The sequence below is a fragment of the Acomys minous genome (genome assembly GCF_964271855.1).
Source record: "Acomys minous genome assembly, chromosome: 2".
NCBI classification, from domain to species: Eukaryota; Metazoa; Chordata; class Mammalia; order Rodentia; family Muridae; genus Acomys; species Acomys minous.
In genome coordinates this window covers 102,689,494-102,711,087 of record NC_140484.1, presented here as the reverse complement: position 1 = coordinate 102,711,087, position 21,594 = coordinate 102,689,494, and the positions used below count along the sequence as shown (strand labels likewise).

The 21,594-nt window shown below is 44.9% G+C and overlaps 1 protein-coding gene and 1 long non-coding RNA gene across 2 annotated transcripts in view; one reads left to right on the top strand and one right to left on the bottom strand.

Moving 5' to 3' along the window:
- Positions 1–18,114, top strand: part of ASB7 (ankyrin repeat and SOCS box containing 7) — a 46,357-nt gene extending 28,243 nt beyond the window's left edge. Inside the window, exons 4-5 of the mRNA XM_084773350.1 lie at positions 1,676–2,281; positions 14,697–18,114. Of these exons, the coding sequence (XP_084629476.1) occupies positions 1,676–2,281; positions 14,697–14,836 (746 nt within the window). The 3' untranslated portion in view covers positions 14,837–18,114. The remainder of the gene's footprint in view (positions 1–1,675; positions 2,282–14,696) is intronic.
- Positions 18,115–18,515: 401 nt separating this feature from the next.
- On the bottom strand, positions 18,516–20,704 carry LOC311592662. The gene is made up of 4 exons (XR_014777475.1): positions 20,479–20,704; positions 19,689–19,846; positions 19,257–19,321; positions 18,516–18,728 (listed from the first exon to the last, which is right to left on the bottom strand). It is a non-coding gene; the product is annotated as an uncharacterized lncRNA (long non-coding RNA).
- Between the last annotated feature and the right edge of the window lie 890 nt (positions 20,705–21,594).

Sequence of the window (21,594 nt, the reverse complement as noted above, 5' to 3'; positions counted from 1 at the left end):
ACTTATTTTATTTGTTTTTAAATTATATATATATATATATAGTGTGTGTATGTGTGTGTGTGTATGTGTGTGTGTACACAAGTGGGACCAGGTGGGGAAACCTGGGATTATGTGTGTGCATGCAGTGCCTGCAGAGGCCAGAAGAGGGCGTTGGAACCCCTGAAGCTGAAAAAGCAGGTAGGTATGAACTGCCTGATATGGGTTTGTGGGTGCTGGGAACTGAACCCAGGTTCTCTGAAAGAATAGCAAGAACTCCTAACCTCTGAGCCATCTCTCAGTTTGGTCTGAGAGATCAGTCTCCTATCAAAGGGAACGATGACTAGTGCATGTCCAGGCTCTTCCAGTAGATGGCAGCAGAGTGCTTTGTGTCAGTGTTCTAGCTTGCCTGTTGCACAGTCCTAGGTACTGAATATTTTAGTTAAGGCCATTGTTGATGCCTTCGTTTTTTGGTTTGTTGTTGTTGTTGTTTGTAGGCGGATCAAAGTGATACTGTGGTTGTTAGCTGTCACTTTACATCAGATGTTATGAGGAGCTAAAATAATAGTTTACTTTGTATAGGTTTTATTTGCTAACAACTCTTTAACTGCAATTTTCACCCACTACAGTATTATTAATATTTCAACATACCGTTTTCTGCCTCACAGCCTCTTGTAAGAGAATCCAGCTGTTGTAGTCTGGAACTAAAGAAGATCTTATTAAATAGTACATAAGTATGTAATCACATAGCTTTGAGGGCATTTTGTGCCTGTGAAAAACATGAATTTTTTTCTTTTATAAACAAACCAAAAGCTGAGTTGTGTAAGAAGCAGTTTTAGGCTGATCATTAAGTCCGCCTGGGTTTGCTTCCTTGTTGGCGTCCATGCTGTGGTGCGGCAGCTCTTTTCTCTATCCTGTCTACTGCTCAGGGATACCAGTGTGATAAGAGCTAGAAAGTGCTTACCTGCGGCGCCATGAAAAGGCCAAAGCAGGTGGCAAGTCTCTAGCTTGAAGAGGGATTCTGCAGATAATTCTTGCAAAATTTTCTCCCCAGAAACATGTTAGTTTAGGAGAGTTTTAAAAACTTTTTTAAAAAGCAAATCAATGTTTATATAGTTCTGAGAGTTTTTTCCCAATTTCTTCAAATACAGTGCTAGCTAATTCTTAGAAATTTGCAGGACTATCTGCATCCTGTCTTACTCATGCAAACATGTTTCCTCATGACCTTGTGTCTCACCTGCCTCTTCCATGGATCACAGAGGCACTGCCTTCCTCTTTGCCTTCCCCCCCCCAACCCCCCAACCCTAGTACATTTTAAACCAAGTCTGGCTGACCTTAGACACTGTAATTCAGAATAACAGGGTTGCTATACATGCATGCCTCTCTTTAGGCCAAGGAAAAGCAAAAGAAAAAAAAATACAGCAAATAACTGAAAGCAAAGTAATGCTGAGGTAAGAGGGCTGAACAGGTGCAGTTCAGTCAGCAGGGCGGGTGAGCTGCTGCCCAGTCTGTCTTTAAGCATTGTTGGTCTTCTCTCTTCTCCCAGTGACTTGAGCTTGGTAACTTGGGGAAAGGCCTTAGTGTCCTGCATTTTGTTTAACCCTTCGACATCTATGGTAGCTGGCTGAGCCACACTCCACCCTGATAGAGTTGCTTTGTCTGAACAGCCACTGATGTTTTCGTTTTGGTTAAACCCTAGCGGATCCCACAGTTAAGGATTTAATCGGAGGCTTCACTGCTCTGCATTACGCTGCCATGCACGGCCGGGCCCGGATTGCACGCCTGATGTTAGAGTCGGAGTACAGGAGTGACATCATTAACGCAAAAAGCAACGACGGCTGGACTCCCCTCCACGTGGCTGCCCACTACGGTAGGGACTCATTTGTCCGGCTCCTCCTGGAGTTCAAGGCTGAGGTCGACCCGCTCAGTGATAAAGGTACAACGCCACTTCAGCTCGCCATCATCCGAGAGAGGTCAAGCTGTGTGAAAATCCTCCTGGACCACAACGCCAACATCGACATTCAGAATGGATTCCTGTTGCGCTATGCTGTGATCAAAAGCAATCACTCTTACTGCCGCATGTTCCTTCAGAGAGGGGCAGACACAAACTTGGGGCGCTTAGAAGATGGACAGACTCCTTTGCACTTGTCTGCCCTTCGCGATGACGTGCTGTGTGCACGGATGTTGTATAACTACGGAGCTGACACCAACACAAGGAACTATGAAGGTCAGACCCCACTGGCCGTTTCAATAAGTATTTCAGGAAGTAGTCGGCCGTGTTTGGATTTCTTACAAGAAGTCACAAGTATGTAATATAATTACTACTATTATTGCATATTTTCCTCTTAATTCGCACTTTGTGAGGGGCTTGAGATAGTCTTGTCATGTGAGATGACTAGAAGTTTAATCATTCTTTTAAGTCCTGCTCGGTAAGTAGTACTCATTACCCAAAACGCAGTGGTGTTACTAAGCGTGGACAGTAGTTTAGAGGAAATGACAGACGTTTTTCCTGAATGAACAGAGGTAGGTGTTAGAGCAAGGCAGTTCCCTCGGCGCCTGCTTAGACTGGGGTTCAGATGAAAGAATTAGGGGCGCATTGGAGTTTTAGATTCCTTAGCTATGGGGACAGTTTTGTGCTTTCTCACTGAGTTCCACGTGGAAGGAATGCCACTCTGGCTTATTTAGATGTCCCAGGAATAGAGGTTAAGGATACTAGACGTTGTGAGAAAACACTAATTAAGCACTAGGTCCCCAGGCCACACGGCTTCCATCGGTGTCCGCCCAGTTTCCGAGAGACACTTTATTTACACCTAGTGTGGCAGCAGTCGGTATCCATATTGCTTTCCTAGGGGAGTGTTAGTTTGCGTGCACTCCGGAACCTTCGCTTGTCCCGCTTCCCGAGACCACCCACGTGCATGTTTCAGAGGCTAATGTGTGACCCAGGAAGCTGGAGTCTGTGAGCACCATTGATAGCTCCCTGCTGTACTGTCCAGTGCCTAGCTGCCTCTCCCCACACGATCCTGGTGACAGAAGAAAAGCCTGCTTCTGGTCATACGGCATTTATGAAAGGCCAATTTTAGTTTTGAGTTTTTAAATTTGGAAGTCAGGGGATAGAGCAAGGGAAAAAAAAAACAGTAGAGCCCAGAGGACTTGGAGGTGTGTCGAATGACAGGTTGGCTTGGTAGTAAGGGTGGACACTGCAGAACCTAAGGAGGTGAAGTGCCATTTCCCTGTGGCCAGGCTAGAGCACGTTAGAGTGGGCTGACAGACTGTGCATGTGCCCGCACAGGGATCACTGTGGAGCCGGGAGGGTCTTGGGTGTTAGGGCCTTTGGAGTTGAGTTACAGCTGTCTAAGGGAGAAAGCAAATTATGAAAATGCTTGCCTAAACCAAAAGAGGAACTTATTATACAACAAACAAGGGAAAGCAGAAGAAATATTGTTGAAGAGCACAATTGTATAACTTTGTGAGACTATCTAGTATAGCATAACCTGAGGGGATGATTAACTAAAAATGGAACCCACAGAGGAACTGGCTATAATTCAGCTGAGACTTTTGTTCTCGGCCTCTTCCTTTACCACACTGTGAAGTTCTCCAGTTAACCGATAGTGACAGGCTGAAAAGTTACTAGAGTTTGGAATATGTTTTTTGAAACGTATTTGTTTTCACTCAGTGTGTTTGGGTGTTTTGCCTGTCTATGTCTGGGCCCCATGTGTGTATAGTATCCAAGGAAGCCAGAGGCATTGGGTCCTCTGGAACTAGCGTTAACAGGGGTTGGTGGCTGTCATGTGGATGCTGGGAACTGAACCTGGGTCTCCCGCGAGATCTGTGCTGCATACCCGGCTCCCAGAATGACAGAACTGTCATGAGAGAGCTTAACCTCAGGTAGTGACTAACAAGGACTTTGATATTTCAAAAATGAGATGTTTATGAATTCATGCCTGGAATTTTATTCACAGAGAAGTTGTAGTTTCAGCCAGTGACCCATCTAGAAATGCTCAAGCTCGGGTTATAGACCCGATGACTAGGTAAGGCAGCCCTGTGCCACACCAGCCACTTCTGTAGGGGAAAGAGGCAGGATTGAAAAGATGCGAGCTGAGCGTGGCAGTGCACACCTGTAATCCTAGCACTCGGGAGGCTGAGACGGGAGGATTTGGGATTCCGGACCAGGCCAGGCAATGTAGGAATGGGCTACAGTCACAAGACCCCGCCTCCAAAACGCAAAATAAATAGCTGGTGGCCTGCAGCTCCTGTACTTACAGTATGGAAACCAGCTGGTTGCAGCCCTGGAAAGGATGCCACCTCTGCATGTGGTTGGTAAGCTGCGCACAGCAAAGCTGGGGACCTCAAGTGTCCTTGCCTTGTAACTGTTTCCCCTGAGGTAGGAGAGGGGCATGCCCAGAAGATGAAGCAGAGTCAGGGCTATGCTTGGATCGTCTGGTCTCTGGGTCTTCATTTTGCCAGTGCCCTGCACATCTGTACTGGGTGGCAACCTTACCTCTGCAGATCAGTTGCTTCAGCAGGGGATTAGCCAGGATTTCCCTTGCCCTGATGTTTCCATTCGGTTTAAATGAACAAGCATAGTTACTGTAAGTTCTCTAGCTTAACAGTAATTGCAACATCTGTGTCACATCTAAGTCTGGTTCTGACGCTAGCTTTATCTCTTCGGCTGTTTTTCTTTTTATCTTGCCTAGCATGCCATGTAATTCTTTAAAGATGAGACTAGGCATGATGAGAAGAGCAGCAAGAACTCAGGTGAATAATGCGTGTGTCGTCCCCCCACCCCCACCCCACCCCCAACTTCCTGTTTCCACCCTTTTGAGATGGTCTTGGCTCTACAGCTCTGCCTGGCTTGTGACTTGCTGTACAGACCAGGCTACCTGCAAACCTGCAGCAGATTCTTTCACCTGTGGCTCCCCTGTGCTGGGATTGTAGGTTTGAGCCACCACACCCCACTTCTAATAGTCTTCACGTCAGGCTTCTAGTTCATGTGGCGAGGCATGGGGCTGTTAATGTTACTGCGGCTAGCGGAATGCGCAGTTCTCCAGTGCCCCTGTGTCTCCCCCTCCTCCACTCTCCCCCTCATGCCCTTGACTCATGCTCAGGTCTGTGTGCTTTAACCCGCTGCTGCACACTGGAGGCCTGTTGGAGTAGTTTTTAGGTGTGCGGGGGGGGTGGGGGGACACTATCCCCATGATCTTCTAGTCTCTAGTCTTTTAAGTGGGCCGGTGTCCCCAGGCTAGAGTCATGTGATGTTTTCTCTTATGTAGCTTTTCCCCTCCAGTTCTGTAAGGTGAGGTAGGAAGGCTAAGGCGCCTAAGGCTGAGGGGTATCCATTCCCTGGGGGAGAGCAGCCTTAGTTACAGAGAGGTTTGGGGTGCGATGTGCACACACCCTCCCCTGCTACAGCCATGGGAGCTTTATTGGTCTTCACTCTGAGGACCTGGCAGGGCTTCCTGTAACTGGCTTTTAATTTCCTGTCCATCCACAGTCTCCAGTGTTTCTGTTCATGGGCCCAGTGGCTTCTGCTCAGGCAAGCATGCCTCAGCCTAGGCGCTCTGGGCTTGCCATAATCTCCAGAACTGTTGGTAAAGGTGCTCTGCCTTTAGCATCAGTCTTTCTGATTCCAACGAGTTTTTAAGGTTGAGCAGGTTTTTCTTCCTTAAAGACTCAGAAGTGATGTAGAGACACATGTGGCATGTGAGAGTTGAAACGGGCCGTCCATCTAGTTTACCTGTGTTGTTGTTAAAGTGTGACAGCATCTTTTCTGTGGTTCTTTGAGCTGAGGAGGGTTTTGTACAGTGGGATCAGGGCTCTCAACTGTGCCCGTATCAGAGATGCTGTCAAGCCAGCAGAATGAGGTGTCGCCTAATAACCTTGAGCAAGCTCTTCAGCCCCCAGGCTCACCCCAAGAGCTCAGTGCCCTCCTCAAAAAATGGGGATTAGGGGGGCTGGACCAAATTGCTGCCAACAGCTACTTTTAAAGGCAATGATTTTCTGTCACTTGATAAGGATGGATGGATGGGTGGATGGAAAGAGAAGATGGGGGGGCACCACACAGAACTGGTTTTTCTTTCTCTGTTGTATTTTCCCAAAGGAGGAGTTTCTAGGAGTCCTCAGGTTGCTTTAGGTGGCCATAAGGTCCAAACTGGTTGCATAGCCAAAGTGCTTGCCCCTTCCACTGTGATGACCTTTGTGCCGAGGATGTATAAGCTCTGAGGGAAAACTGCTTCCAGGTTAGCATGGCACACAGCCTGGCTACTGTGGTGCTGATAATCACTGTTTTCTTCACTGCTAGGCAGTCTCAGTCAGGAGTATTCCAATCCATTTACAAATGTCTTCGACAAAGCAGTAAACATAATTGAATTAAGTCTTGTCCCTTTGTGCACATACCTTTTAAGTGTTCTGTAGATGAAAATGACTGAGTGGAGGAAGCGTGACAGGTTTGTCTGAGCTCCACCAGCAGCTTTTTTCCTGGAGAACCATTTTTCCTTGAAAGACTGACTGACAGCCGAACCGTACCGTTTAATCATGGGTACTTAGCAGGCATTTTCTTAGAAACGAACAAAGTTCACTTGTCACTTTAAGGAAAATGACCACAGCATTGATGACCAGTCAGACTGTGAGCTTTGAAAAGAAGGGTTTTGAAAACTTGTATTTACAATTGTGACAGTCCTCCTATGTAATGATTTTTCTGAGATCAGTAGAAATATTAAGAAAAATAATTTTTGAGGATATCATAGGGTGAAATTGGCTAAAATTTTAAAGACATACATAACCTAGTGTGCCATTTATCCCTGTTGACTAATTTATGTTATTATGTGTATAGGCAAAGGTCCACTGAAAGTTTAAGATATTCCAATGGACTATAATCTAAAAGTACAAAAAGTTCATCAATGTAATTTCAGATTCTGTGTCACTGTTGGGGACTGGGGAGATGGCTCAGCTGGTAGTGTTTGCCAAGCATGGAGACATCAGTTTAGATAACCAGCACACAAACAAAAGGCTGGGCATGGTAGCATGCTTTTGTAACCCCAGCACTGGGGGAGTGGGGACCAGAGGACCCATGGGGCTTCCTGGCCAGCTCCCAGGCAGTTGGTGAGCTACAGGTTTAGTGCGAGGCCCGAAATAAGTGAAGGGACAATTTAAGAAGGCAGTATTTACCACTGGCCTCTACACACACATGCACTTGTGTTTATATGCAACACTCACACACATTGAATTGAAATGGAAAGAAAGAAAAAGAAAAACCCCATGTCTCATTTTAAGAGGGTTTCATAGAGGATCCAAGGTTATCTGGATAAGGCTCTTATAAGTATTGCTTGCTTTCCTAGTAACATAGGGTCCTCCGGGTCCTTTCTATAGGCTAGCACAGTGACTGGACTTTAGAGCAGACAGAAGGCAGCCATCCAGAGGCCTTTGCAGGAAAAGAGAAACAGCACTCTCCTCACAGCTGTCTTGTTCTGGAAAGTGACTCTGGGTTTTATTTGTTTTCATAAAAAAATATTTCAGTTGATGAATTGATCATGGTTTTGTTCAAACAAGTCAAAAATGTTTCTGAAATTTCTAGTTTTCCAAATATGGACAAATATAATCTGTATAAGCCAGAATTCTCTGAGAGTCTCCCATTTTAAAGGTGCAAAGGCATCCTTCAGCTAAGAGTGGAAACCTAGCAATGTGTACTTCTTCATTTTCAGTGCCAAGGGTCGAAGCCAGGCCCGTGGCATACCAGGCAGTGTCTCCCCGTGGCATACCAGGCAGTGTCTGCTGTCACCAGGCTGCGTCCCCAGCCCTATAGTCATGCTTGTTATTTAAGGGCATCCTGCAGCCTCGTGTTCTGGGATTTGAAGAATCCTTAATGTAAGGGTAAGCTGAAAGCTTGCCTCATGCACATGTGTTTATGGTGTAGGCTATGGAGAGACCCTTCATTCCTAGACAATGTTTTAAAATTTTTGGCTTTGCTGACTCAGGATGAGTGGTCAGTTGGGGATTTTAGAACCTTGGATCCTGGAGGCAGTTCTCAGCCGCTAGTCATGCACAGAACATGTCAAAATGCCGGGCCCAGTCCACCTTGCTGGTCTGGGCTGCCTCCAGCGGATTCGCACCCCACTGTTCTGTGGCTCTGCTCTAGGCTGCTCTTGGGTTGGTTGAGTTTCTATGTAGGATCCTGAGATGTCTAAACTGAGGCAGAGACCGTGTTCCAGAAACATCACACAAAGACTAGGCTCGGCCATCAGTGTGCTTTCAGTGCTGTGTAAAAGGTAGGCCTGGGGTGGGGTTTGATCTGTGTGTTTAAGGAATTAAATAGCTCATAATGCTAAGAGGAAGAATTGAAGTGGCTGGGAAGCACGTTGTGTAAACTATTTCACAGGAGACTTAATCCGTCAAGTACTTAAGATAGTTGCTTGCTGGAACATTAATCACAGATGTTCAAAAATACTGTTTTATAAATATCGAAGTAACCAGAAATATGTTTCTGTTTAGATTTCAGTAATAGCCAAGTACTAGGTTATTAAAACACACACACACACACACACAAAATTTACAGAAATAAAAGTTGAGAGTAAAAGTAAAAAGGAAGAAAAAACAACAAGTTGAGGCCTGTGAGGGTTGTGATTCACTACATGCTTAGTGTGTGTGAAGCACTGGATTCAATCCCTGGCACCACCAATACACACACACCACTCACACACTCAATACACATAACACACACACACACTCACTCATATCATACAAATGCAAGTATGCACACACACACATCCCCTTTAAAAAATACAGGCTAATAAAAAGCATGGTTTCCATTTTTTGTTTTTTGTTTTTAATTTAAGGAAGTCAAACAGGCTGCGGCTTTCTGAGCTAAATCCAGCACAGAGTAGGTATGTGAGCAGATTGACCCCACGGACAGCTTGGGTGTCAACTACCCTGACCTACCATGCTCCTCCGCAGTGCCTCCACTGTTATTCTGTCAGGTGACTTCTGCCCATAGAGAAATTCATGTCACACATTTTAACTAAGGGTTTTTAATTTTTTTCTAATGAATTAGAGATTTTTTACTAGACCATTTACATTAGAGTCTTAGCTAGTTTTATTAAAAATCCTTTTCAGAAATGAACAATGCACTATTGTCATTCAGCTAACACCACATTTTAGATTCTTTAATACAGAGAGCATCTTTTTAAATAAATCACTGTCTTCTAACTAACTAGAAAATATTTTATTCCATACTTTTTGTAGTGCTTTTATAATCCTTAACTGTTAGCATTGGCACCTACAGATGTCTTAATATTTGTAAGCAAACCGTGTGTCACTTTGCTTGACTTTGTTACTTCTCTGTCACTGTGATAGAATACTGTGACCAAGGCAGCTGATAGAAGACAGAGCTTGTTGCTTGGGCTTACAGTTCCAGAAGATTAGCGTCTATGATGGCAGGACAAGGGGATGGTAGCAGCAAGGGGCAGCCACAAGCACCAGACAGTGAACTAGCAGTGGTAACAGTCTGTAAGCTCTCAGTTCCTCCAGCAAGGCCACCCCTCGTAAGCCACCCCAAAGAGTACTCCCAACTGGAGACCAAGCATTGATATGCCCAAGATTATGGAGGGCACTCCTTCAGACCACCAAGGCTCAGTGGCTTAAGGAAACATGAAGCCAATAGCCTTCTGTCAGAAGGGTGCTACTCTGTACACTTGAACTGTAAGTGACTCCTGTGAGCCAGCCTCAGCCTGGAAAGCAAGGGGGTTTCATCCCACTTTATGCTTAGTCCCAGTCAGAGGACCTTAGACGCATGAGCAAAAGAGTAATATATGACTGGCCAGACATGGTGGTACACACCTTTAATCTGAGTACTCAGGAGGCAAAGGCAAGCGGATCTCTCTGAATTCTAGAGCAGCCTGGTACATAGAGTAAGTACCAGGCCAGATGGGGCTACATAATGAGGCAAAATTTTAAAATGCTTATGGTAGAGTTTTATAACAGAAATGGAGAGGCTCGTCAGGAAATGACAGTGTAGCAGTCCTGAGGAGGAGGACACCCTCTTTATCTCTTGGCCCACTCCCCTCCATGCCACTGTGCCTGCCACTACAGAGAAGCCTTAGACTTCATCTTCTGTGTGGTTAGCTATGGCTGTCGGTTGTTTGGTCTGTGTCTGACTTTATGAGTACACTTTAAAGATTTATTCATAATGATGTATGGGTGTCTGTCTACCACGAGTGTAGGCGTCGTCAGGAACTCTGGAGGGTGGCAGATGGATGTGAGCAGCCGATACAGGTGCTAGGAGTTGAACTCAGGTCTTCAGGAAGACTATTTCATGCTTTTTAACAGCAGAACCACCTCTCTTGTCCCCAAGTCCAGATATCTTTATCCCAAGAAATTAATTAGGCCCCCCTCACAAAAGGCACAAGAGAGGAGGGGTGCTTTGGGACAGTAAATTTTCTAAGTTACACCTTTGCCAGGGCTTTTTATTTATGCAGATTTCCTATTTTGTGCCAACCCAGTTATTAGTAATGATAGGCTTCTCCATAGCCTGGAAAGATTGACCCTTTGAACTATTGAGTAATCCCATTGTAGTGTGTTAGCCCGAGCCCCTCGAAGTTCTGGCTGCATCGACCAGGGTCTATAACTCCATACCTGGCAGTCTGTGGGGAGCTGTCCTTCCAGCCTCCCTGTTACAACCCAGCAGCGGTCAATCCATTTGTCCACAAATTTCGGGAATTCCTCGTTTTTAATAGCTGAGTAATACTCCATAGTGTAAATGTACCATAGTTTCTTAGTCCATTCTTCTACTGAGGGACACTTAGGCTGTTTCCATGTTCTGGCTATTGTGTATAAAGCAGCTATGAACATGGTTGAGCATATGTCCCTGTTGTGTGTTCGAGCATTTTCTGGGTATATTCCAAGGAGTGGGATAGCTGGGTCTTGAGGAAGCCCTATTCCCATTTTTCTGAGAAAACGCCAGATAGCTTTCCAAAGTGGTTGTACTAGTTTGCATTCCCACCAGCAGTGAAGGAGTGTTCCTCTCTCTCCACATCCTCGCCAACATGTGGTGTCATCATAATGAATGAGTTCACCCAGAAGCAAAAAGAGACAAACAGTATATACTCACTTATATCAAAACACTAGTCCAAGGGATACGTCCCATGAAAAACCTTACTTACCAAGAAAGTGGGTCAGAGGAGAGGACATCCTATTGAGACTTTAGGCGAGAGTAGCATGGAAGAATGGGGAAATAACAGGACCCACAGGGTCCTGGAAACCTACAAGAAGAACTTTATGACAGGCAGATCTGGGTCCTGGGGTCCTCCTCAAACTAAAGCACCAGCCAAGGAGAAATAGGCAGTAAACTTCGAACCCCTACCAAGACCTAGCCGACGAACACGATATTCTCCACTGTTGAGTGGAGAGTGAGATCTGATTCTCACGTGAACTCTGGTGCCCCTTTTCTGACCATGTCCCCTGGATGGGGAGGCCTGGTGGCACTCAGAAGAAGGATAGCAAGTTACCAAGAAGAGACTCAATAATCTTAGAGTATACATAGGGGGAAGAAGTCTCCCTCAATCACAGACATAGGGGAGGGGAGAAGGGGGGAAGTGGGAGGGAGGGAGGAATGGAAGGAAACAGGGGAAGGGCTAACAATCAAGATGTAATATGAATAAATTAATTAAAAAAAAAATAAAATATTTATTTATTACAATAGGAAAAAAAAAAAAAAAAAAAAAAAAACAACCCAGCAGCGGAGCAGAGCAGCACTTACTCATTTCCTGCTGTGCCTGGTGTGTGTGCATTTCTGTTGATTCCCCCCACCCCACCCCAGCTCTTTTCTTCCCTTTTTCCCTCTGCTCTTCCTTCCTTCTCTTCTTTGTCCCTCTAGTCTTTGGACCCTGCGTTGCTAAGTATACCTTAGGTGCTCAGGATGCTTAGGTGCTTTAATGTGGGCCATGGACAAGAAATAAGAATTCATCTTGTAGTCATAGTCCCCTAGTCCCAAGATGATGCTCCTGAAGAGTGACTCCCAAGATGTCTGTGGAGCAACAGTAACCCTGAGCCGCCCCTGCCGGCTTCAGTAGCAGCCTGCTGTTGGCGCCCTACGCTGGTGAGCCAGCCAAGTTCGTTTCTTAGTGTGAGCACCTCCCCCCCATACACATGTATTTCCACAGTAAAAGTCTGTAGTCAAGCCCTTTAAAGTCATACAGTGACCTCCAGCAATCAGCTCAACTGTCCCCTGCTAGTGGCACTGCTTGTTCCTATCCAGCCATCTTGGATTTTTTGGTTTGGTTTGGTTTTACCATCTTCACACCAGGAAGATGAAGACCACATTCCAAAGATGGCCTTCTAGTTTCCTGGAAATGAGAAGAAATATTATCCCTACAAGTGTTTAGAATTTACTTTCCAGTTATTTCCATGTTGCTTAGCACTCTTCTCAACACTTTGCCACAGTGAATATTTTTAATTCTTATAAGACCTTTTAGGCAGGTTCTTTTAAGAGGAAACTAAGGCAGCAGGCTAAACACCTTGCCATAGACCGTGTGGGTGGTGAGTGGCCTGTACAGTCTGCCTCCAGGATCGTTGATTTTTAACCACCTCAATATGCTCTTATCGCTCAAGGTAATTTTGTAGTCAGGAGTTACATGTGGTTAAAAAAAAAATTTTTTTTTTAAAGACCACATTCTTCCAAAATATTAAAGGATTCCATGTGTGGCATATTGCTTAAGAAGAAGAAGAAGAAGAAAACAAACAGAAAAGCATTCCAATTTACTTAGGCCTGGATGGTCCTGACTGAGCTCCTGGTGCCCACAATGCTAACTCACTAGCCACTGAGTTAATGAGCTGTTCTGCAAGTGATGCCCAGTCAAACTGCTCCAGAAACAGTGTGGAGAAAACAAATAACTTAGTGGAGTGTTGTCTTAAATGGTTAAATGTTAGGGGAGCTCAGTTCAGTACTAACGATCAGGGCATCTCCAACCACTGGTGTGCTGTGCCGCTACCCTTGGAAAGCGTGTGTTCAGCCAGGCCTTCCACAGCAAGTCTCAAGTCTTATTTTTCCTTCCTATTTTGGAGCGCTGGGAATTGAAGCTGGAGGCCTTGCGCTCACTAGGGAAATGGTGTACTGCTGAATGCCATTGCTAGACCAGGAGGTCTAAGTCTTATGATGCTCTTTTCACTTAGGAAAAATTACTTAATTTTGCATTATCACTATAAGAAAACAGCGCAAGTAAGAGATAAAGTACTCGGGACAGCAGTGCTTATCCAAAGTCAGCCTGCGGCCCTCCCAGGGACGCTGTGAGGTTCGAGTCATCTCATAGCGTGTGGTGTTATCAGCCCTCTTCCCTTTCCTTCTCTCTTAAGACTACGTGGTGTGGTTCTGATTTCAGCAGACTGAATGCAACTGTAAAGCCCTCCTCTGTAAAGCTGTGCAGGGAGAGAGCGGCCAACAGTTGCGGGGTACTAGTCCCCTCCCGCCTTCTTTCTTCATTTTGGAAAACATAGTTTCTGTTGTATGTTGTCCATCTTAGTATGTAATTGGTCTGCTTTAATTACTTTTAAATGAAGTTTCTGTTGTAATGTTTAATATGCTTATCACCATAGATACTTCCAACATCAACGTTTTTTCATATCAGTAATTTTTAAAAACATTATAGGATTTGAAACTAAATGTTTGCTAGCCCCTGGACTATGCTATCTCCTTGGCTGTTGGAGCATTTACTTAATCTCTCTGAGGCTGCCAGTTAATGTTAATAACAATGACTAGGCAAGCAGACATCATTTGCAAAGCTCTGTAGAAATGGCGCTAAGTGTCAGGGCTCCAGTATCCCAGCCTCAGAGTCAAAACAGTCTGCCATAGATAGTATCTCATGCAGTCCATGCTGCTTTTGTAGAGAAACTGAGGCCTAGAGAAACCATTTGCTCATAGAAGCAGGCCTTTGTGTTAGAGTGTCATCAGGACAGACCCACAGTTCTTTGTTGATTCATAGTAGAAAAGAATATCCAGGCTTGGAATCAGAGAGACTCTTTAGTCTTATCCTAAGCAACAAGTGGTTGCCCAACAGCTGCCACTATACTTACGCCTCTCCTCCTGAGGACCTTATTATCTGTAAAGCAGAGATGGAGGCATCTAGTTGCTTGTCTGTCAGAGCGACCCAATTACCCGGCATAGATGACTTAAAAGAAGAGAGATCCTTTTGGGCCATGGTCTCAGAGGGTTCCATCCACAGTTGACTGGCCCCAAGTGTCATGGCAGTGGAGGCTGTTCCTGTCGTAGTAGATAGAGAAGAGGAAACAAGACAGGAAGCCAAGTTGTGGCAGCGGAGGCTGTTCCTATCACCATAGATAAGGAGCAAACAGGAAGTGATCCAGGAATAATAAACTCCCAAGGCCCTGCTGCTGTTGACTTGTAGCTAGGCCCCTCCTGGAGCCGCCACAGCATTCACCAAAGCCAAACCAGAACCATCATCTAGGCAGGAAGCATCCTAACCATGTGCCTCACAGGGTCACTCCCTACGCAGACCGTTACACTACCACCTTGCCAAGGGCTTTGGAAAAGGCCGAGTGGGTGAGGCACCACAGCGAGATACCAAGGACGCTTGAGTTTCAGTCAGTTCAACGTTCAAATCCACAGCAGGCACTTCCTCGGAAAACAATGTTTTCCTTGACATCAAAGGCCCTCCCTCTTCAATACTTTGCACTTTTGTAACCTTTTCTTTCTTTCTTTTTCCCCCCTATCATTTTAGGACAACCCAGAACCCTCCAGGACCTGTGCCGAATTAAAATTCGACAATGTATAGGCCTTCAAAACCTGAAGCTGCTTGATGAACTGCCGATTGCCAAGGTCATGAAGGACTACTTAAAACACAGATTTGATGATATCTGATGCGCCTGGACCGTGAGCACGATTAAGAGTTATTCCAGATACTTAAAAGGCTTCGGGCCTTGCCCAAAGTATATCCTATGCAATTTCTGATTTGTGGTCAAGTCAGAAAGCAGGTATACACTTTTAGGTTTTTTGTTTGTTTGGTTTTCATTTTAAGGGAGGGATTTTATATATATATAAGTATATATATATATATGTATATGAACACACACACACAGACACACACACACACACAGACACACACACCACATGCTTGAAGGTCTTAATTTGGTTTCTTGGTCCAAGTCTATGAGGTCCAAGCCTTTCTATACAATACTGCATTTAGAAAAATTGTTTTTCCTAAATGCATAAACACAGGCAGGTATGAAGCAGAGAATTTTCCCTTTTGATGCTCCGGTTTCATTGGTGAACAAGGTACTAGAAACCAGTAGGACGAACACTTGTTGACGTTTGGCGGTCTCAGGCTCCCCTAGTAGACCCCAGGTGGCGCTGGAAAATTCCCTGTGAAGAAATGTATGGTAATGCTGTCACCTCATTCATTTTTAATGAGTACAGATTAGCTGTTTAAAAATTCTTTTTCCCTTCTAATTAATGTAGCTTTCCAATGAAGAAAAACCCAGTACCTCTGCTTCCTTTTGGTGTGCACTTATTTTTAAATTATTTTTGTTAACAACTGTAGGACACTACCCTGAGACATTGTGTTTCAACTCCTCTCTCTCTCTCTCTCTCTCTCTTTCTCTCTCTCTCTCTCTCTCTCTCTCATTGAATTGTGATTTTAAAACAAAATTAATGGGGAAGGGAATGAACTTCTTAAAGCCAGTGTAATATGTTTTTTAAAACAGTGCCTCTTGTGCAACTCCCTCTTGGTGTAGTCTCTCAATGGTTCACTCTTCGCATTCCTCAGCCAGCTTCCTCATGCCCCTCAGAGCAGTAACTGCCACTGCAGACAAACGGTGTGTCACCTCAACTTCCGTTTTAAGCTTTGTACTTTATTTCACTTTAAAGAACAAATTTCATACCCTGGTGATACAGTGTTCCCTAGGAATAGCCCACATTCTTGCTAAAGCATTTGATTTTAATGATTGATTTGGGGTAGTCTCATGGTGGGTTTTTTCCTTCCTGATAATTAATATATATATATTTTAAAGGGTAAAGTTTCTAATGGGCACTCTTTCGTGAGCCTGGCTAATTGCTAATATGCTAATTAAATATCTCCTGTCTATTTTGAAGGGTAGTAAAGCTCTTCAAGACAAATATTTTATTTTCTGAGTTGATTTGACAAGTATGTGCAAGATAGGCCCGGCTGTGGTGAGGTTGGTGTGCGGAGCAAGGGGGAAGGTCCGTAGGCACTAGGATCACTGCTCCCTTCGTCATCTGGTTAGTTTGAGGAGAGCCTTTTCAGGTGCCCCAATGCCATCCTTAGTGCTACAACAAAATCTTTAAACATTTATAAACTGTTACTAAATTTGCTACCAGAAGTTTGCAAGGTAAGGGCTTCCTTCTCCTTTCTTGTCAGAATTGTCAGTTTGAGGGCATAGTGCATAAACGCTTTTACCTCAAAGCGTAATTAAGCAGAATTAGGCTCACCAAGTTCAAGCCAGCAGTAATGTTTTCTTAAGCCCAGAGTTTGTCCTCTTGGCTGCAGAGTCGCTGTGACATGAGAGCATGGGATCTGTATGTGCCTACCTGGCACATGGATGGATTCCGAAACAGGCGACTTCAGCAAGAGGGATGATTCAGGGACTCACTGATGCGGCCCATAGACTCCTTCAGCAAGCATGGGAGCATGTAGCCAGGCCTCCCCCTGATCCCGGAGCAGCCGGGAGCCCAGATGACGGGGATGGGTGTGGTGACCTTGTCTGAAAGGTAATCTCCATGGAGAGTGCCCTGGGAAAACAGCTGCAGAGCTGTGCTCTCATTCTTTATTCAGGACCCAGGTCAAGGCTGGAGACTCCTTAACAGCCTTAAGGATACAAAAGTGACCAGAAATTACTTAAGTATAACTTCTGTGGGAACCCCAAGCCCAGCATGGGACGTGGTGGGAAGGAGCCTGGAGCCTGCACTCTGAGCTGCCATGTTAGTGTCCAATTGCACAGGACTCATGTGTGTGTATTAATTTATTTAGTAAGTTTAAAACGACATTCATTCCCCAGCCATTCAGAGGGTTCTGAACTAAGCCACTGAAATTGAATCAGGGAATTCCAAGTAAAAAGATCATATTAAGGCAAATTTTTTGTGCTGTGTGCTGCTGTGACTTCAGAGGGGGGAAAAAAAGAATTATGAGCGCTCTTCCTGGAATTGAAAATTCTATTTAATGAAGACGTGTATAATTCCATTATTTATTGTTTGAGGTTTGATTTATCTGGAAGCTTACATGAATGTCCTTTGTTTATTAATTGAGCCCCAGTCATATACTGTATCTAGTGGTAACTGAAATGCTGTACAGCCGCTAATGTGATCATGATGAACATGCAGGTCTCCGCTTGACTTTGATTATCAGAGAAGCATTTTGTGCCCATGAGAAGAGAAAAACAAGGTTTTCAAAAACTTAGCCTATTGGCTTTTCCAGAATCTTGACTCAGAATTCGCCATTGATTCTTTTGTGGGTTTTTTTTTTTTTTAATTTAAGCCTATCACTAAAACTTTATAAAATGCATTTGGCAACTACACCAAAGAAACCCGTCATAAAAGATTATGATCATTAATGAACTGCAAACCTCATCTTTTGAAAACAAGGGTGTTTCTTTGTAAATATTTGTGTTTATAAATGTACAGCAGAGGAAGAATGTCTTGTTAGATTATTTAATTCCCATATTTCTAAACTATTTACTGCAGAACAACCCCCACTCATTAGTCTGGATGACTTGATTGTTTGGGCTTTTTGCTTTTTCATTTTTTGTTTTTAATTCTCCATCAGTCATGCTTGGAACAGTGTTTCCTCTGGAGAAGTCAGCATCCTGGCAGTGGCAAGAGGCACTTTTTGGAGCATGGGGGGCGGCGGGATGAGTCTAGCATGACCTGTCAGACTCACACCCTCATAAGACACCAGAAACGCGTGGCTTAATGACCAGAGTGGACCATGTGAAAGTTCCTAACTTCCCTACTGAAGCACTCATTAGCCCAGGGTGGGATTGGGATGAGTCTGTTTGCCCACAAATTTAGCTTTCATGTAACTCCCAGTGTGTTGTATCATATTCTGTTCTTTCTTTGTAATGTAAGTTTTGCTTTGGGTCAATTTGAATTAAAAAAAAAAATCTTAAATCTGGTTTAAAAAAACATATTGGATTTGTGTTTTCTTTCTTCTCTGCCTTAACTTCTTAACAACTCCAGGTGTTTGGTCAAAAGAAATAAAGCTGTAGTTTTCATCAGCATGTTAGGTCAGTGGTGACTGAGTAAGAAAATGATTTCAAAAACAACTCTACATTTCAAGCCATTTCTTTTCCTCCTTTTTTTTTTATTTACTTATTTATTTATTTAATCATATTTACTTATTTACCTTCTTATTTTGTAAGCTATCAGAGAACAACCTGCAGGACTCTATTCTCTCCTTCTACAGACAGCTTAGGTTGTGTGCCGAGCCTCTCACTGCCCCACCACTCTAAAGTCCACCCTGGGAATACAAGCCGGGGAGGCCTTGAGTGTGTCTGTCCAGCGCAAAGCCTTCATGGGTCAGATTCATTATCTGCCACATCTCGACCAAGAAGACAGGTGCTTGGCTGCTCTGCTAGTGCTGTGATGAAACAACACGACCAAGGCAACTTACCAGTGCTTCACTGTTATTCAGGCTGTGTTTCCAGAGGGGTGAGCGTTCATCATGGGAGGGCAAACGGCAGGCATGTACGTGGCTGGAGCAACAAGCTGAGAGCTCACACCTTGACCCACAAACAGGAAGCTGAGGGAGAGAACTGGGAGTAGGACACACCCCCAAAGCTCCCAAAGCCCACCTCCAGTGACACTCTGCTTCCAACAAGGCCGCTTCACCTCCCAAGTTTCTCCAAACAGCACCATTGGGGCGGGTGGCGGGGGTACACAGGGTGTACTTTAAACAATCGATAAACTGTGGAGGAAATCTTTTCAGTCAGACCACTAGACTGGCTACAGAGCACAGCACACAGAGCAGATCACTGAGCACAGGCCCAGCAGAGCCTGCAGGAGGTAGTGACATAGCCTAGAGTTTGCACTTCCTCCGCATAGCATAAACGCAGCTTGATTTGGGGGAGACCTAGCTCCTGTGGATGATGGTGTCCTGAAGGAAAGGGAGGATAGACTGTTGAAGTACCTCATGTGGGACAGCGATATGCCGGAATTGCAGCTTTGCTGCATGCTTGTCCAGGGTTTGGTGCAAATCAAAGCCAAGAGTGAGACATTTGAAATTATTTATAATGGCTAACAGGGGAGTTTGAATTTGAAAGATAGCTACGTTGCCTGGCGATCGTGGGGTCATCCCTTCTCAGATACGATGTAAGGAGTGCATTGTTTTCTCAGCTGAAAGACAGATTACAAAAGTGGCTTACAAGCTAGCGATAGAACATAGCATCTGCTTGATAAAAGAAATATTTCCACACCGCATGTGGTTCGGTGTCACCTCCCTCTATTTCTGTGAGCAATAATACTTTATACATTTTGGTATTTTTGAGACAGTGTATGGCCCAGGTCCTAACTCTTGATGCTCCTGCCTTTAGTCTGCTGAGTACAGGGTTAAAGAAATGAGCTCCCATGCCTGGCTACAGTGTTAGTGTTGTCATTAAAAGGCAATCGAGATGTTGAGCATCCTCTTCCAGATCCTAGGATTACAAGGCAGCTGCCATAGCCCCCTCCCACACAAACCGACATCAACTCCTTCAACTCCTACCTGCCTGGTAAGTGTTAGGGTGCCAGCTGGGTCAAATGATTTTCTGTGCAGCTCTGGCTCCATGCTGAAGGCTGTTGTGCATTCGCTCTATAGATGTTTCCATATTGACTGTGTTCTGGAAGAGTTCTCATTCTCTAGAGGTGACCAGGAACCTGAAACTGGATAGCCCAGGATCTAGGTAAAACCAAATATTAAAACAAGAACAAAAGAGGAGGTGGTGGTAGTCATTTGTAATGATTATAAATAATATAAAATCTTGGCTTGTTCTAGGATCTTCAAAAATCTCATTGGGAGTGTGTGTGTGTAAGTGTGTAAGTGTGTATGCAGATATGCTCATCCATGCGGGCCAGAGATTGGCATTGTGCTGTCCTCCGTCACAGTCTACTTTGTTTATGAGACAGGGTCTCTCATGAAACCTTGAGGGTGAAGTCTGGGTAGACTGGCTAGCCATCCAGCCCCGGGGGTCCACTTGTCTCTGCCTCTGCGGCGCTGGGTTCCAGATGCAAGCCATCTCATCTGGGTATGTATGTAGGTTTTCTCTTTATCTTTCCTTTTTCTTAGGGAACTTTTAAGTTAATTTCCATGTAGTTTAAGTCATGCTGAGAACAGTGAAGTGACACACTTCTCTGTGAAATCAAGTCTTACAGATCAGGTGGGCTGGCTGTGTGTGGCAGTCCGTCTGTTTAGGTGGAGAAACTGGCTACGTCATGAGTAGAATAAACCTCCCAACTGACACTGGACACTTCCTGTTTTCTCTGGCAAACAGTGTGCTTGTTGTCCCGCTGCTCACCTTTGACCTTGATGTTCCTCTCCTTCCGCTCGCTCGTAGTTCCGGGTCAGGTTGTTGCTTGGTTCCCTCTTTCTTCCCCCAAACAAAGGGCACTTGAGGACTATTGACTTACTGTACATGACTCTTACTGCTGCCTCTAGAGCAATGGTTCTCAACCTGTGGGTCTCGACCCCTTTGGCAAACTCTTATCTCCTGAGAGATTTGCATTGTGATTCATAACAGCGAAATTACGATTATGAAGTAGCAACGAAAGTGGCTTTAGGGTTGGGGGTCACCACAACCCGACGATGTGTCTTAAAGGGTCAGCGCAGAGAAGATTGAGGGCCCCTGCACTACAGCACCTCAGGATTTCCTTCTCATTTCCAGTCACTTAAGCCTTCAGCGAGTTGAAGCAGTGTCCACAAGGGATGGACTCACCCTCAACGAACTGCGCTAAGGTGTCGGTTGTAAAGTCCCAACCTGCTTGGTTCCCTCCCTTACCAAAATAAAAATACAGCTCAATCTTATTTGGAAAGAATGACTAATAAGCGGTGTCTTCCATCTTGAGAGGAACAGATACCATGTCTTCCTAGCTGACTGCTGATGCTTTTATGAAGCCATTTCCTCCGAGTCACTGATGAGAGAGCGGCCCTGGGTCTCAGCTGCCTGTTTTTCCATTTCCCCATATTTTATTCCGCTGTGGTGGTCATTCACTGCCTCTTAGCCCACGTGTGGTCTTCATTTCTACAAAGAAAACAGGACAAGTAGGTGACAGCATTCACATGCTCTCCAAATCTCATGCGGATTTCCTCCTGACTCCTGCAATACTGGCTTTGTTCCTCCTGGCCCCTGCTGCCTTTGTTTGGTTTTCCCTCTGTCATAGTTGGAGGTGGTAAGCCTACTGGTGACCACAGAACCCTGGTTGCGGTGAGTGAGTTGTACTGGACATCTCCCTCTCTGAGCTTTCCTAGCACTTTATGTCTCTGGAGCATGCAGGGTACAAGCTGTGACAGTCCAGCTCAGAGTGACCCTCATGGCTCTTAGGTTAACTGGGATGTCCTTCCAGGTCCCAGGGCTCTCAGTTTTCAAGGCATCTGAACGAGCACTTTGGTGGAGCCCTGTCCATCACCACCTCGT